Genomic DNA, 18,531 nt, shown 5'->3' on the forward strand with positions numbered 1-18,531 from the left:
ATTGCCAATGTGGCTTGTGGTTTTTTTTTTTTTAAGGAGCATTAGCAACTAAGGCCATATTGCTCCGGAAATATGCGGTGGTCATTCCCTGACCTTTCCGCATCCTCCGTATCTGGTGGTGACGGGCTCGAACCCAGGTCTAATCAAGAAGCATCTGCTACGCACTGCTGCTCCTTCCCACCTGGCTACGGAGGTGCCAGGTGGCTTGTGGCAGAAAAGCTGCTGGTGTCTCCAGTGTCTGGGTTTGGAGTCTTGAGTGGGATCAGGTACCAGTTGATCTTGCCTGCAAGATTCGGTTGCAGATATCAGCCAATGGAACTTGGATGAAGGAAGTGAATATCAGTTCAATTGAGCTTTGATGAGGTTGCAGTTTGATGCTACTGGAGAGAGGGGTGCCCAGAATCTGTCTCAAGTTATTGGTCTTGGTGGTTTAGGATCCTTAATGTTCTTTTGAAGCCATCCTGTGCAAAAGTGGTAAAGCATTTATAATTGTCATGGGTATGAATTAGTATATGTTCTTGGTCCTTTGGCAAATTAATAATCTTTGTGATCAGAATAGATCAAGTCTTCATAGTCAGGACAGTCGTACATTATATTGTGCTAAGATTCATCAGTGCCACAGTGGCAGTATGGATCATCTGTGATGCCCAGAGATGTTAATTTTTCTTGTATTGACCCATGGTCTGTGAGGATATACATTATGTACAGGCCAGGGGAAAACCAGCTTTGGGCTTTTGGGAATGTGAACATTACTTCAGGGATGTCGTCCATCTGTCCTGCCAGGCCTGTTGCAGGTGTGCAAGAAGGCATCTTTTCTCTGTCTTGCGATTGATTGCTAGGTTGTTGGTGAATCCAATGGTGGTAGTGGAGATTCCTTTTGGACAGATGATACAACATGCTGCATCTAATTATTTCAAGGTCTAGAGGGAGGACTCCAGTGAGGACTTGAGAGCAGGAGTGCTCACCACACGTAAGACTCTGATGATGGTAAGTAGTATTGCTCTTTGAATGGTGGCTAATTTCTTCTGATTTGTGACAATAGTTGCCCGGTGATACCAGACCCCTGCAGCATATGAGATGGCTGGAATAAAGATTGCTTTGTAAAACAGGGTATGTCGGTTTAGACCCCAGTCCCTGCGGGTGACCCTTGCCACCAGTGCTGTGTAATTTCTTATCTTCTTTTGGATATACTGTAGGTGTGGGAGGAAGGACAGTTTTGAGTCCAGGATTACACCAAGGTGCTTAAGCTGGGTGCGGTGCTTGATGGTTGTGGCATTGATCTTAATCTGTGGTTGTCTGGTTGAGCTTAGGTTCCCTTTCAGGAGGATGCTGGAGGTTTTCTCAGCCGAGATTGTCAGGTTGTGCTGGGTAGCCCACTCCTGGAGGAGCCAGAGTGCTCGGTTAGCAGAAATTTCAAGCTGGGCTCTTGAGCTGGCAGGCACGGAAAGGATCAAATCGTCTGCATAGGCTTGGGACTTAACATGTCCAAGATCTTGATTTAGGAACTCATCCAGGACCATGTTCCAGAAAGTTGATCCTAGGACAGAGCCCTGTGGATCTTTCTGATCATCCTGGAGTAGGGAGCCTCTACACTGACAGATCTGTCACATAGATAGCTTTTAACACAGGAGTAGAGATTTTGAGGAATCTCTGATTGCCTGAGCCTGCCAAGGACGCTCGGCCACCAAAGTGAGTCGAACACCTCAGCGAAGTCGACTGCAATTACAAGGAAGTAATTTTCAGGTGTGGATTGAGTAGATGTTATCAGGTTATTTAGTGCGTCTACTGTTGAGTTTAATTTATCAAGGTGTCAAAGGTCAAGGTGTGTTTATTTCAATTGCGGTCTCCAGGGTTTCCCCTATATGCCACTGTAGCATCTGAAAAGGTGAAGGCCGGCAAGTGTATGTATGTATGTAGGTATGTAAGTATGTGTCTTGTTATGTTGAGTGCTGGCACTGGCAACTTTGCAGCCGGGGGCAGGGGACAAGGTGTCCCCTGACTACCAACCTTGGCCACGAGGAGGCACGCCAGGGTCCACTTTCTAGCTGAGACTCTTACTGGGGGCTATCAGGCAAGCCTGGGAGCCCCAAGGTGTTTAGGGAAAAGAAGTGGGGACAAGAATTGAAGTATGGGGATTGGATGGGATGGGGAGGTTGGATAGAAGCTAAGGGAAAGAGATGGTAAGTCATTGTGGTATGAAAGATTTGGTAAAACGCTAGATTCAGTTTACTCTAACCTCATTCTTCAATTAAAGAAAATCAATTCCTGTTAACCCTACAGTAATATGTAGTGGAAACTCTGTATTCAGATTTTACCATTACCATGTATTTATTGGCAATATCTAGCCTATTTAAATCTTATTTATTCTTTATTTTCTAAAATCTCAACTTTCAAAGCAAATATTGATATAAATATGAGACAGAAACTGAAATTCTGCATAACAGTTTTGATCATCTGAGTTGACTCCTACTAGAAATAGGAAGCTATACCTGTGTTATGTTAACAGCGAGTTAGGCATATGAAAAATCTTTGGGAAAAAAGTGCAAAAAAAAAAAAAAAAAATTAGTAAGGAATTTTTAGTTTATATTAATAGCTTCATGGATTTGTATAAGTATCTACATAAAATAAGTTTGTTTGCTTTTTTTTTTTAAACATTAAGAACTGCTTATATGTTTGTTGAAGAAATTGACACTTTAATTGCATAATTTGCTATAGAGCTAAGTACAAGAAGAGTATACTTTTGTGTTTGTTCTGCTTATTCTATTAATTCCATAATTTTACTATATTTCCTTTCATTAGCATAGCTGCAGACTTTTGACTTTCAAAAAGCTGGAGATCAAATAATTATTAGCAGGCAAAAACAAGATTTCTCAGCCAGAACATGGGGTAAAAATGGGAGTGGCTACATTTTGGGAACTTAGTGTCCTATCTTCAGGTTTGTTTACGCAATCCTGGCTTGGAATTTTCTGGGAGATACTTCTCAGAAAACTCCAAGCCAGGGTTGCATAAAGAGGCCTAAAGACAGGAAAGGGAGTTCCCAAAACGTAGCCTGTTTAAGTGTTTGACATTAAGGTGTTTCAATCACTCAAATTGTAGCATTTCAATAATAAATTACTTAAATCTACCACATGATATAATAGTATAGTCTCAATTAATTAATCATCTCACAATGATGAATAATCACACAGATCCCCTATTACAATTAATTAAAAAAAAAAGGAGTTTTTTTTAAATTCCACACTACATAAGAAATTAAATTTCACTGATAATTTTACATTAAAATACAGATGTAGGATTGTTTACCAGTAAAACATGCATTAAAACATTAGCTTACCTAACATTTTTCTGTCTGTGGATTTCTGTCAGGAAAACCAATTTCGAAAGCTTCAAGAAAATACTCTTACCGACATGTTCAGAAACGTTGAGTCAAAGTGTTGTTCATCGCAATGGCCCAGCTATCTAGACTAGGCTGTCAAGATCATTTTCAAGGCTTTCCCAGAAAGAGAAGATGCAAACTCAGTTTTTTTCCCCTTCTGGTCATCTCATCCCCCTGATAGGAAGGGTGTTAAAGAAGAGCCAGGTTAGTGCTTGGCTTAGGCTGCCAGAATGGCTGCTATTCGTCGTTCATTCAGATTTTTTTGTCTATTTTCATGGTTGCTCAGTAGGTCATCTTTGGTGTTGTGCACATTTTGGCTTCTAGTCATTATGTGGCTAGTGTGCATTCAGATCCCATCCTCTTTTGTACAAGTCTTCAGCAAACTTGGAGAAGGCAATATATTTCTGCCTCCCATCCAGGTGTTGTTGTTCTCTATCTCTGGGCAAAAATGTGATCTGGGTGATCAGCTGGCAGCGGAGGTCATCATAAAGCTGGCATTCGTGCATGAGGTGGTGCCAGCTCTCCAACTCTCCATAGCAGCAAGTAGGGTCATCTGCAATGCCTGGTCTACTGGCAGCTTCTAGGAGATAGTAGTAGTGGCACTTGATGCAAGAAAGCAAGTGTAGGAGCTTATGCAGCATCAGCCAAAAAAAAAAAAAAAAAGAAAATCACACCATACCCTCCAAATGCCTGTCCAGTTCCTCCTTAAATTTATTTAACCTATCAACTTCCACAACGACAGATGGAAGTTTGTTCCAGCAATTAACCACCCGCTGGCTAAAGGCAAATTTCCGCACATCTATTCTACATCTGTCCTTTCTTAATTTGAACTTATGTCCCCGTAGGTTCGTAATCTGAACAAGTGGAAGGATCCCATCAGAATTCAGCGTGCTCAACCCATTCAAGGCCTTATAGACCTCAATCAGATCACCGCGCAGGTGCCTAGTCTCCAGCCACTGCAATTTGCAGAACTTAAGCCTCTCTTGGTAAGAGAGGCTTAAGTTCTGCAAATTGGGGGAATGAAGGATCCCTTCATTCCCCTCACCAATCGTGTTGCTCTTCTCTGTACACGCTCAAGCAAATCTACATCCTTCCTAAAATGAGGCCTCCAGACCTGTACGCAGTACTCAAGGCGTGGCCTGACCATTGCCTTATACAGAGGGACAATCACCTCCTTTTCCCTGCTAGCAAAATTCCTATATATCATTGACAAAACCCCGTGACCTGCCCTAGCAGCCTGTCTGCATTGCTCAGAAAACTTCATATCTGACTGCACAATTATTCCCAGGTCTTTTTCATTTTCTACCACCTTAAGTGTAGTACCACACAGTTGGTACGTTTCTCTGGGGTTACTTCTACCCATGTGCAGTACTTTGCATTTGTCAAGGTTAAACTTCAGTTGCCACTTCTTAGCCCATCTGCCCAAATTATCTAGATCCTGTTGCAGTAGCACACTGCCATGACTGTCATTAACAACCCTGCCAACCTTCGTGTCATCTGCAAACTTCGACATTAAGCCTGATATACCTTCATCAATATCATTGATAAATATACAAAACAACAGTGGATCCAACACCGAACCCTGTGGGACTCCACTAATAACATTAGTCCACGAAGAGCAGCACCCATTGATTACCACCCTCTGTCTTCTCCCACTTAACCATCCTTTTATCCATTGTAGCAACTTACCCTTAATACCATTCTGCTCCAATTTGTACAGTAGTCTTCCATGCGCAACAGTGTCAAAAGCTTTCCTGAAATCCAAGTATATAATATCAAAATTATTTTTTGCATCCAGTTCCTTTGTGACCACATCATACAAAGTAATAACCAATCAAATTTGTCAGACAAGACTTTCCCTTAACAAACCCATGCTGTGTCTGAATTATTGCTGCAGTCTTGTCTAGATGATCCTGCAATGCATCTTTAACCAGTGACTCCATTATTTTACCCGGAACAGAAGTTAAACCAACTGGTCTGTAATTACTCGTGTCACCCTTCGATCCCCCTTTGTGAATTGGGGATACATTTGCACATCTCCAGTCCGTGGGAACCTCCCCTGAATCCAAGGATGCTCTCATAATTATGGCTAAGGGTGCACACTCAGCCACGCTGCATTTTTTCCCAGACAGAAATGGGATCTTCCAAGACGATAATGCCGCATCAGCTGCTATGGCTATAGTGCGCCATGTCATTGGGGCCACACTGTGCACTAGTGGTTCAAAGAACACAGTGAAAATATTACCCATCTTGATTGGCCTCCAAATCTGTGTATGACCTCAATCCAACTGAACACCCTGGGATGTTTTGGAACAGGAAGTGAGGCATGTGGACATGCAGCCATCTATTACAACACTGGAAAATCTTGCATGTAGCATGGCTGAAGATCCTGATAGCCACCTTCAGACATTCTATGGGGTCAGTGCCCAGGTGAATAGTGGCTGTTATATTCGTGCAAACAGCACCCAACATGGTATTAGGTAGGCGGCCATAATCATAATTCAGTGATCACTGAGTGTATACTTAAAGCACCATTGTCTGTCCATCTGCATATAACAATTACACTCTTAGTGATGGATTTTCATTAAATTTTACGTTTGGCTCTTATAGAAATATTTGTCAAACCATCCTGAATTTAATTAAAATATGACCCACAGAAAACTGTATTATTTCTTTGTCTGTCCATCCATATGCAACGGCTCTACTTCTCAGTGGGCAGATTTTCATGAAATTTTATATCTAGCTTTTTTAAAAGAATTTGTTGAGCTTTCCCAAATTTCATTAAAAATTTGACCAGAAGAAATCCAGAAATTATTCCTTTCATTTTTTCCCCCCCATTCATATCACATATAATGTAGATCAGTGTTTCTCAATCTTTTTACTCTAGTGGCACATTTTACAAAGAAGAAAAATTTTGCGGCACGCCTACATAGTCACAGAAGAAGAAATTTCTAAATTAAATAAATAGAATGAAAAATAATATTAACAATTTTTTATTTATACTTATATCTGTGTTATGCAAACAATTCTTACAACCAAAATAAAATATAAAAATAATTAAATAAATAATTACAAAAAGAAAATATGTATGCCTTCAACAAAGCTTTAAATTATTCAAATATTTGATAGAGATCAAATGAATTTTTATTTAAAAAATTATAGTCAATGTGAAATATGCGATTGACAATGTTTTGTTATTTCTGCTATTTCAGACAGAGCAACTCGCAGGTCATCTTCGACATTTTCCAATCTTGATCGTTTTTTTATTTTTCATATCAGTGAAAGTTGAAAATCCTAAATCACATAAATACGACGTAGAAAATTGGAGTAAAATATTTATTGCTCTTTTAGATAACTTTGGATATTCATCTCTGACTGAAATCCAAAAAGTACCCAAATGTTTGAATTCCGAATGTTTGATCGGATGAAAGGGAAATCAGTTCTTCCTCTTCTTCAAGACAAAGATTCAAGTTTGATGTATCATTAATAAAAGGATTTCGAATCCAGTCATATTTTTCTGATTTAATAGATGGAAAATATGTTTTCATTGTCTTTTGAAGCAAATCCAAATGGTTTTTCACCACTGGAGCAAGAAAATTTCTCATCTGTTCAGGAATCTTAGGAAACAGCTAAATTATTTTCATCAAGTTTATTCATCCACAAGCATAATTTTTTTATCAAAAGTAATTAACTTATCTGTTGATGTTAAGATATTTTCGTTTCGCCCTTGTAAACTAGTATTTAAAATATTAAGATATGCAAATATATGTTCTATATAAGCCAGTTTTGCACACCACAATTCATTGTTAAAACAATCATAAAATTTTTGTATTTTCATATGGTGCTTTTGTTTTCCTGCGGTACTTATTTAATTTTTAAAAAATGTATGAAGTTCTGCTCGCAACTCAAATACACGGGCTAAAACTTTTCCTCTAGAAAGCCAACGAATATCATTATGTAGTAAAATTCTTTGAAAATTCGCGATTTTAAAGGTCTGCTTTTAATATAGTTAATTTTTATTACGTCATTAGTACAATGCTTAATTCTGTTGTGAGAGTTTTGCCTACTAAAGCTCTCAATGAATAATGCAATGTGTAGAAATAAGATTTGCATTTTTTTGTTTTGCAAATGCCAAAAAACCTTTTTCGGGTCCGATCATTGATGCAGCACCATCTGTACAAATACCTGTACAAAAATTCTATGATAACTTTGTCTTTTCGAAAAAGTTATCTACACAATTAAATATTTCCCTTCCTGGCAATTCTCGACAAAATAAAAATTGGTTCATAATTAAATCTCTGTTAATGAATCGAACAAATCCCATTAATTGTGCTTTCCCGCTGATATCTGTTGACTCATCTATTTGCAGAACAAAAATTTGACCATCAAGTTTTTGTTGAACATTTTCTACTATATTTTCCAACATATTGATTATTCTTCGACTTATAGTATCGTTGGAAAGAGGAATTTTATTTATTTCAGCTTCTGCATCTTTGCCGAACATACATTTCACCATTATACGACAAGCAGGACCGATCAACGTTTCTCCAATCGAATGAGGTTTCCCTTTTTGTGCTATAAGTTGCACTACTTCATAGGAGGCAATTTGTGCTTTGTCAGACACTTTTGTGTTTTCCAATTTTTGAATTTGTTTGTCACTAATTGTCATTAATCGTTCAAAATACCTTTTGTCTTTAGACATCAAATTTTGATGAACTTTTTCCATATAGCGTTTTAGCTTGCTAGGAACCATTGCACTGTTTGCTTTTTTATGTCCACATACAACACATAAAGGTAAGGGGAAATTTATGTCCCCTGTCAACGTAAAACCAAAATTTAAGTAATCTTCATTATATTTTCTTGTACTAATTTTCGATCTTTTTGGCTGAGATTCAATGGCGCAGGTATTGTTCATATTATCACTATTTTCAATGGATATATTTGTATCTGCTGCAGAACTACTGTTGCAGACATCAACAGTTTTGTTTTTATTTAAAAATTTTTGTATATCCATTTTCAGTTTTTTCTAATAAACAAAACAGTTTTGTAGAATTTTTAACTTTTATATACATTTAAATTACCTTAAGAAATCACCTAACCCTAAATTATTTACTTTAAAACACAAACATGGTTTAATATGACAATATTAACACGATATATATAGATATTTAATATGACAATATTAACACGATATATATAAACGATATATATATAATACGCCGCATGCCTACACATACAACTCCCAGAGAACTAGAGAGACTAGAAACAGGATCCCGTATTTTGACTTTCTGAGGTAATTCAGGGGCACTGCGCACTTATACAGTATCGCGTCGGTCCGATTCACGTGGTCTGCAGGTGACAGATAATTGGTCTTTATTCAAAACGTGTTGGCGCTTGAATGCAGATGCCCCTGTATTCGGATATGTCAATTTCAATTCGTCATAAAAAGATCCTTCGTGTACTTTATTCTTATTTAATGGTATTGTACGTATATTCGGACAATGATGTTAAAATAAAAACAACGTTAGTTTTTTTTTTAAGATTTTGCGGCACACTTGGAAAATTTTGCGTCACAATGTGCCGCAGCACACCCTTTGAGATACACTGATGTAGATGAAGCACTGGACATTATATTTGTTGGCATATGTTGAAATGAAATGTTCCTTTATATAAATTAGAGCAACATGGCATTAGCTACACATGGTTACTGTGAGTAAAGAAATGACTGAAGTTAACAGAAGATACAGTGGTTATAAATGGCCACTGCTCTACAGAGACCAAAGTAACCAGTAGGGTTCTACAAGGTTCAGTATATGGTTCAATGTATTTCTGATATTTACTAATCATATTGATATAGTATTTCAATATTTTATTGTACAAATTTTCTGATGATATAAAAGGAGGCACAGTAGTTAAGAACAATAACCATGTTGTGTTACTTTTGATAAGACCTAGATAAATTATTTGTATAGAATTAAAAACGCATTGGAGATATAATAGATTATACTTCCATTTACTGCAGGTATAATCAATTATACCTGCTTGGAGAGAAGATTTTTATCTGGATAGCAGTAATTAGGCTTATGTACTACACAGGCAGTAAAAAAAAAAAATTTTCACTATCATTCTGATACTCACCTTTCTTGGCTTAAAATCCCAATTATGTATAATTCTAGCTGGAACAATAACTTGGCTATTCCAGTGGCAAAATGAACAATAGTATAGACCATTGTAATCACACCTTCTAGGACTATAGCAGTTATCTTCTAGAAATAAACTATCTCATTAACTATGGATTAAATATTCTGCATACATTTTATTGTAAATCATAATTGACTTATCATAAATAAAATCATAAGCATACAACTAAACATTTTAACCCATTATTACATATTTAATGTATTTTTCTTTGATATGTTATTCTTCATGGCATTACAAAAACTATTTATATCAGTAGCTTCTTCAATGCTAAGATCGGCCTAAAAAATAAATAATATTTGAGGATCATAAGTGTCGGAACGTTTCTCAAACTAAGCCAGATATAACTCAATGGGCGGGGGATGTTCCATATGCAAACTATCTTTACAAGTGCACCTGATCCAATATACCATCAGTTAAAATATGAAGTATGCCTTGCATATTATGGATTTTTTTTTTTTTTTTTTTTTTTTAAACTAGAGCTTTTTATAACTAAACTTAACTACAAGTTTGTTTGTTGTTTGGTTTTTAGGAGCATTGGCAACTGGACCATATTGCTCCAGGGATATGCAGTGGTCATTCCCTGACCTTTCTGCATTCTCCATTTTTGGTGGTCACGGGCTTGAACCCCGGTCTAATCAAGAAGTGTGTGCTATGCATGGCTGCTCCTGCCCACCTGGCTATGGAGGTGCCTAACTACAAGTGTCCCCCCCACTTACTTTTTTATTATTATTATTTGGTAGTTGTTGGCGCATCGGCTTCTGTGGCCATAATGCACCTCCCAAGGTTTTTGCAGTACTTTGATCCAAGCCCGAGGCGAGATTCGAACCCGCAACCTTTGGGTTGCTAGGCAGGCACTTTACCCACCCGGCAAGCCCAGTCGGCCCCCCCACTTACGAACTTTCAGATGAACAAAGCTGTCAGTTTGTTAGGTTAGTGCATCTCACATTTGATGTACGTAGATAGTTGGAATTTTCTACAGTTATTTTTTATTTAAACAATATGAACCCACATCATGTCCGATAGATGCAAGAGTAAGGATGCTGAAGTTGCTAGTAAGAAGCATCATACAATCACAATGGAAAAGTAGATATAATAAAGAAATGTGAAGGTGGTGAGAAAATGACAGATGCGCATATGTATGGCATGAATTGATCAATGGTGGCAAAAATCTGAAGGATAAAGAACGAATCTTGGAACATGCAAAAAGTGCTGAGCCAATGTAATCAATAGTCATTAGCAAGAAATGGGAAAGGTCATGGATGAAATGGAGCTTTTGGTTATGTGGTTAGAGGATCAGAATCAATATCGCATGCCAATTAGTCTAAAACAAATTCAAGAGAAGGTTAAGAGTTTTTTCGAAGACTTGAAAGTCAAGCAATGTCATCAAGTTTGTGATGAAACATTTACTGCAAGCCATGGATGGTTTCACAAATTCAAGATATGTTCAAATCTGCATAACATCAAAGTGAGTGACAAAGTGGCTGGTGCAGATACAGTGGCTGCAAAAGAATTTTCTGTAATACTTGAGATTATCAAGGAAAAAGATTATTGACCTCAACAAATTTTTAATGAACATGTAATATTTATTTTGGAAGAAGATGCCTGATAGGACATATATCAGCAAGATATACCTGGTTTTAAGGCTTCAAAAAAATCAACACACTCTCTTATTTGGTGGATATACTTCAGATTTCAAATCCCTATTAGTTTATAGTCCTGAAAATCCAAGGGCTCTTAAAAACATAACCAAAGCTTTGCTACCTGTAATCTGGAAAACTAACATTAAAGCCTGGATTACACTTGCTTTGTTTAAAGATAATTTCTTCCACCATTTCATTCCCAATGTTAAAAAATATTGTAACCAGAACAAGCTGCCTTTTGAAATCTTCCTTTGGCTTAATAATGGCCCTCAACATCCACATCTGGATGATTTTCAGCCTAACATTGATGTACTCTTCTTGCCTCCAAACACCACCTCAATACTTCAAACCAATGAACCAAGAGGTTATTGCGTCCTTCAAGAAATATTATCTAAGACGAACATTCAGACAGGCAGTAATGGCTACAGAAGGCAATAATAGAGTAACACTGAAACAGTTTTGGAAAGATATATTACAAGGCCATAAAGAACATTGATGCTTCCTGGTATGAAGTAACAAATACAAACATAAATGGTGCATGGAAACACCTATGCCCCACGTTGATTAACAATTCTCTTCTTACTGAGGAAGTGGAGGATGAGATGAATATATTAATGGAGCTTGTCCAGACAGGCACACAACATGAACTTGAGCTGACGGAAGAGGACTTTAATGAGCTTCTATATTCACATACCCAAGAGTTGACAAATGAAGATTTAATGCAACTAGAATCAGAGGCTTGGGGACAATGCTACTGAAGAACAAGTTGAACAATGCAAAAGATTTACCATTAAGCAGATGGCATTAGTGGGTTTACTTGTGTTAAATTATACAAATATGTTAAATAATACAAGGTTATTTATGATGAAAAGAAGGCCACAATGCAAACTTCACTTGATTGTTTTTTCAAGAGACCTGATAAGAAACAGGAAGATGTAGATCAAATATCATCAACATCTTTGGATGTTATTGGGCCGACTTTCGAAGAAGCACCGTTATCACCTACAATTCTACCAACGATAATTAATGATAAATTACTATTATGTTGTTTTACTATTTAACGTAAAACAAAATACTTGTATACAATGCTATTAGTCCAAAATATGGTTAGATAGGGTCACAGAGATGGATATTAAAATAAATTAAAGATTTGTATCATCTCCAAGAATTTGTCACAGATTTAATGGTTCCTGAAGGTTAAATTAGATGATTAAAAGTACTTTTACAGATAATGAAATAATAGGGATGCCAATCAAAACATGTTTTACTGTTAATTGAGTCTGACAGTAGGGGCACCGAGGAGAGCTTTCCTCCATACGATGCCAAGTGTTATCAAAAGCTTTCTTAATGTCTAAGGTTGACTATGTTCAGATGTTCAAGAAGGCACTGCAGATGTATGTTGTATTCAACCTTCAGGAGCACATCAAGGGTGGAACATCCTGATGTTCAATTAGAAGGTTTTTGTGTCTAGAAACCAAGTCTCATACGAATCACCCTTTCAAAGATTTTTCTTAAACAGCTAGTAACTGATTGGCCTCAAATCTGGACTAATGAAGGATCCTTGCCTATTATGGTATAGCACAAATAAAGGAGTGACAAGAGATAGGTCTTTTCCTGAAAATATCTGATTATTTTCAGGAAAAGATTACAGAAAATCAACAAGATATGTAAGGTTTGTTTCACATCACTATTTAATTATGCTGTAATGGATACCATCTTATCCTGCTGCACTATTTAGAGATCTGTTCAATGATTCTTTGAGTTCTACCAGAGTAAATGCAAATGGGTGGTATAAAAAAAAAAAAAAAAATGTCCAAACATTCACTTTATACTTTTCTGCATCGAGTGACAGATGCATACATTGTGATGCACTGAAATGAATACATATGAGTCAGAGGCAAAGATAGTGGAGAAAGAGGCTTCTAGAGCATTTGCAATTTCAGTTGAAGAAGAGAGATAGTGTCCATTAAAATGAAATATCGGAGAAGGTGATGGTAGGGATTTCCCATTTAGTGTTTGTATTTTTTTTTTTTTTTTTTTACAGATGATTTGTAGGTCTATTTTTAGTAATAGTTGAGGCAAAGAAAATGCAAGAGTTATTTATGTTTGGCTTTCCGTATGATCTGTCAAGCAAAGGCTTTGAGTTTTTGTAGCAAGTTAGACTAGTGGTAGTTGAACTTTTGGAAAAGGATCCAAGCACAGTTCTTTTCTTGTTTAGCATTGGCACATTCTGCATTTCACCAATTGTTCTGATTCAGTTAGTATGTAAATGATTACCTGTACAGTTACATAATCAATAGGATCAAGACAGATACAGTGCCTGTCAAAAATGACACACGTAGAGCAGTTACACCAGTTGGTCCAATTGAAATTCCAGGTGGTACATTTCTGAATGACTGGAGGTTGCCTGTGTCAAAGAGATAGTAGTAGTAGTGGCATGTGATGCAAGAAAGCAAGTATATGAGCTTACGCAGCATCAGGCAAAAAAAAAAAAAATATATCACACCATTCCCTCCAAATAAGTGTCCTGTTCCTCCTTAAATTTATTCAATCTATCAACTTCCACAACAACAGATGGAAGTTTATTCCAGAAATTAACCACCTGCTGGCTAAAGGCAAATTTCCGCACATCTATTCTACATCTGTCTTTTCTTAATTTGAATTTATGCCCCCTTAGGTTCGTAATCTGAACAAGTGGAAGGATCCCATCAGAATTCAGCGTGCTCAACTCATTCGAGGCCTTATACACCTCAATCAGATCACCGCGCAGGTGCCTTGTCTCCAGCCACTGCAATTTGCAGAACTTAAGCCTCTCTTGGTAAGAGGATTCCCTTCATTCCCCTCACCAATCCTGTTGCCCTTCTCTGTACACGCTCAAGTAAATCGACATCCTTCCTAAAATGAGGCCTCCATTACTCAAGTACTGAAGGCGTAGCCTGACCATTGCCTTATACAGAGGGACAATCACCTCCTTTTCCCTGCTAGCAAAATTCCTATATATCATTGACAAAACCCCATGACCTGCCCTGGCAGCCTGTCTGCATTGCTGAGAAAACTTCATACCTGACTGCACAATTACTCCCAGGTCTTTTTCATTTTCTACCACCTTAAGTGTAGTACCACACAGTTGGTACTTTTCTCTCGGGTTACCCATATGCAGTACTTTGCATTTGTCAAGGTTAAACTTCAGTTGCCACTTCTTAGTCCATCTCCCAAATTATCTAGATCCTGTTGCAGTGGCACACTGCCATTACTGTCATTAACAACCATGCCAACCTGTGTATCATTTGTAAACTTTGACACTAAGCCTGATATACCTTCATCAATATCATTGATAAATATACAAAACAACAGTGGACCCAACACTGAACCCTGTGGGACTCCACTAATAACATTAGTCCACAAAGAGCAGCACCCATTGATTACCACCCTCTGTCTTCTCCCACTTAACCATCCTTTTATCCATTGTAGCAACTTACCCTTAATACCATTCTGCTCCAATTTGTACAATAGTCTTCCATGCGCAACAGTGTCAAAAGCTTTCCTGAAATCCAAATATATGATATCAAAATTATTTTTTGCATCCAGTTCCTTTGTAACCACATCATAATAACCAATCAAATTTGTCAGACAAGACTTTCCCTTAACAAACCCATGCTGTGTCTGAATTACTGCTGCAGTCTTGTCTAAATGATCCTGTAATGCATCTTGAACCAGTGACTCCATTATTAAAGATGCATTGCAGGATCATCTAGACAAGACTGCAGCAATAATTCAGACAGAATTATAAGGAAATGATCACTGTGCAATGGATTATTTCATGCTGACCAATCCATGCTTGGAAACAAAGATGGAGAACAGATGGTTAAATCTAATGAAGAATTGGATTCTGTAAGTAAGTGCATATAGGTTGGAAAGCCCCATGCTTAACAGTGCCAGTTGGTGATCATCAAGAATTCCTCAGTTAGTTGTCTTCCCATATCCATGGTAGGAACCCCACAATGGGTGATGTCCACTGAAATCTGTGCAGCAGGTTTGTTAAGTTCTGTTCAGGAGCAAGGATATGATGATAGAATGTAAACTAATGCAATGGTCAGTGATATTCCTATCACAATAAGAACTGCAAAAACTTCTAAAGATGTTTGTAATATAATATGTCTGACAGGTAGGGGAACTAGTGGATTTAACAAGGATTACCACTCCTCCCTGCGCAGGGAATTCTATCACTATATCACTTATAGAGTATATGATTTGAAAAATTGGGAGAAGAATAAGGCAACAGAAAACAGGGTGTACCGATTCTATGTTTAACACATTGCACCACATTGTCACTGGTGTGAAGGTCCAGTATAGTGTCATCTATTTCCATGTTTCCAATATTCGACAGATCATTTTTCTTTAACATTCTTTGCTTTTACTGTTTCATGTGTAATGGAAGGAATATTAGGTAGGATGCTGACTGGAGTGTTACAAGTCTCACTGACTATGTTTTTGGAAGTTATTTGGTTTTTAGGAGCATTAGCAACTAGGGCCATATTGCTCTGGGGATATGCGGTGGTCATTCCCAGACCTTTCCGCATCCTCCACATTTGGTGGTCACGGACTCGAATCCCGGTCTAATCAAGAAGTGCATGCTATGCACTGCTGCTCCTTCCCACCTGACTACAGAGGCGCCTGTTTTTTGGAAGATTGACAATACTGTTTCAGTATGCAGTAAACATTTCTGCATTAAAAAGTAATGCAGTAATCATTCTTGCATTAAAAAGATGACAGCTTGCCAATAGTTTATGCAGATAAAGAATGCACACTACAAGTAAAATTGGTGTATCTCGATTCTGTGCTTGTCTGTAGTCTCTTTAGATGACTGGAGTCATGTTCTATGAAAAGGCCATCATCTCAAGCTTGTATGCTATATTACTGGGTATATGTCTGTGTTCACTACAGCATCTTAAGCCTTGGGGGAACAAATTTACCACCCAGGTTTCCAGCCCTGCCCACATGGAGGCAGGTGTAGGACCACCGGTAGCCAAGAAAATACAAATAAGAGCAGTGCATAGTAATGAAAGTAGCAGTATGGCACAAAGGGGATGAGCAGTACATTGCAAGCAAGGTAGCAGTACGATTTGAGAGGCAAGCAGTACATTGCGAATGGGTAATGCAGTAACAGCACAAGTGAACCACTAGTAAGGTTCCAAGTGAGAATCAAATGTAAACATTCCTAGAGAAGATGCAGGAAATTTCTCAAGAAATCACTAGAAGCTTGACACCGGGTTCTTAAAAATGGTTACGGTAAAGTATGATCAATGATCATGCTTTATCATAACCATTTGAGCAAGTGATGCAAGAAAGCAAGATTATACAGCATCAGAAAAAAAAAAAAAAATTCTTCACACATCACCCATCCATCCCCTCTAATGGCTTGTCTAGTTCTTCCTTGAATTTATTCAAACTATCCAATTCCACAACAGACGGAAATTTATTTCAACAACTAACTATCCTCTGGTTGAATGAAAACTTCCACACATCTATCCTACAACCATTCTTCTTCAATTTGAATCTATGCCTCTGTGCCCCACCCCCATGCATAAGCTTGAGCAAGAATGCCATCAGCATTAATTGCATATCTTGACTACTGTCATTAAGCACCCAGTCAATCTTTGTATCATCTGCAAACTTAGACATTAATCAATTAATAAATACATAAAACAACAATGGACCCAACACTGAACCCCGGGGGGAATTCAATAATAACATTAGTCTACAAAGAGCAGCGTAACTTGATAATATCTGTCTTCTCCCACTCAACCACGCCTTTATCCACAGCAGTACTTGACCTTAATGCCGCACTGCTTTAATCTCTACAGCAGTCTTATGTGCAACAGTATCAAATGCTTTCCAGAAATCTAAGGTATATGATATCAAAATTACTTTTAGCCTCCAGTTCCTCTGTTACTGCATCACAGTATCCAATTAAAACTGGTCAGATAAGATCACCCCTTGACAAATCCAATGTTGTCCTTCATGACTGCAATATAACTACATTCTTCTCTAGATGGTTCTGCACTACTTCTTTATCCATTATCCTGGAACAGAAGTTAGGCTAACAGGTCTGTAATTACTCATGGAAATCTTTGATCCTCATTTATGAACTAGGGATACATTTTCCCATCTACAGGCCACACAGAACTTCTGTGGGTCCAGAAATGCTTTCGGCTAACAGTTTTCATACCTCCTTTGTTGATTCCATTAATATAACTGTATAGATCCCATCCACCCCAGGTGCCTTTTTTATGTTAAGCTTCAATACTTTCCTCTCAGTTATCACAAATCATTTAGTTTCCTGTTAGAATCTGATAAACTTCTGGCATTCCCTTCCTATAGAATTCCTCATGTATGAATGTATATGCAAAATGCCAAAATACCTCATGTGTGAATGTATATGCAATTCAGTTTGTCAGCAACCCAAGCAGAAGAGCAGATTCATTAACAGTTAGTTCCTTAAGTTAAATCTCTGGCAAAGGATGCTCAGAAACTTCTCATAATGTGCCTTAGATTGACTAACACCTTTTGTCACTTTATTGCAGACACCATAATGTTTCTGTATTACAAAATGATTTAAATAGCATCCTGTGCATTTTTCTTCTCAACCAGTCTCATTAGGACCCTCAAAAATGCTTATGATAACGTATAATCAATTAGTATTAGCAAAGGCAAATAATGCAAGCATCAGATAAAAAATAAAAACTCATTTCACTTGTTCATTTTCTGCAAACAATTCTTCTAGTTGTTCCTTGAGTTTATTCAAGCTTTATTCAACTGAGAAATAGAGTGAGCAAGTAAATCAATTTTTTATACTTGGAGATTTTAGCTTTCCAGATATTGACTGGAACTTGTGAGCTGTTCACCCAGAAAACAGCAAGATTTTGCTGTTTTCTGCAGCAGAATGTTAGAGAGGCAACAAGTGGGAGTAATACTATTGATCTGATTATCAACAGTGTTTATTTATGCATTAAGAATCAGAAGATAAAATAAATACTAGGTGGCAGTGATCACATTGTGTTGATTTCGGAGTTATTTAAAGATGTAACTACCATCAAGGTTAAGGGGATTGGTTTTTGCTTTCACAAAGGTGACTATAGTGGCCTTGGACAGTTTTTAAATTCTATACAGTTGGACCAACTCATGATGTTACCATCAGCAAATTCTATTTGGGAAGCATTCAAGGAATTAATCATAGAAGCTACTAAGCTTTTCATACCAACTAAAAATACTCTTAAAAAGGTATAGGCCTGAATTTATATCATATGAACTAAT

General features: G+C 37.5%; 1 protein-coding gene across 6 annotated transcripts in view; it reads right to left on the minus strand.

The window, feature by feature from the left end:
* Positions 1-18,531, minus strand: part of DEF8 (differentially expressed in FDCP 8 homolog) — a 188,322-nt gene that overhangs the window by 68,651 nt on the left and 101,140 nt on the right. For 5 of the 6 annotated variants that reach the window (XM_090371955.1, XM_090371954.1, XM_090371953.1 and 2 more), the window contains one exon: positions 9,515-9,642. In XM_090371955.1, the coding sequence (XP_090228081.1) occupies positions 9,515-9,642 (128 nt within the window). The remainder of the gene's footprint in view (positions 1-9,514; positions 9,643-18,531) is intronic. The other variant, XM_090371956.1, reaches the window with a different exon arrangement.

The sequence above is a fragment of the Mastigoproctus giganteus genome, chromosome 4, assembly GCF_048544385.1.
Source record: "Mastigoproctus giganteus isolate SK-2022 chromosome 4, ASM4854438v1, whole genome shotgun sequence".
Lineage (NCBI taxonomy): Eukaryota > Metazoa > Arthropoda > Arachnida > Uropygi > Thelyphonidae > Mastigoproctus > Mastigoproctus giganteus.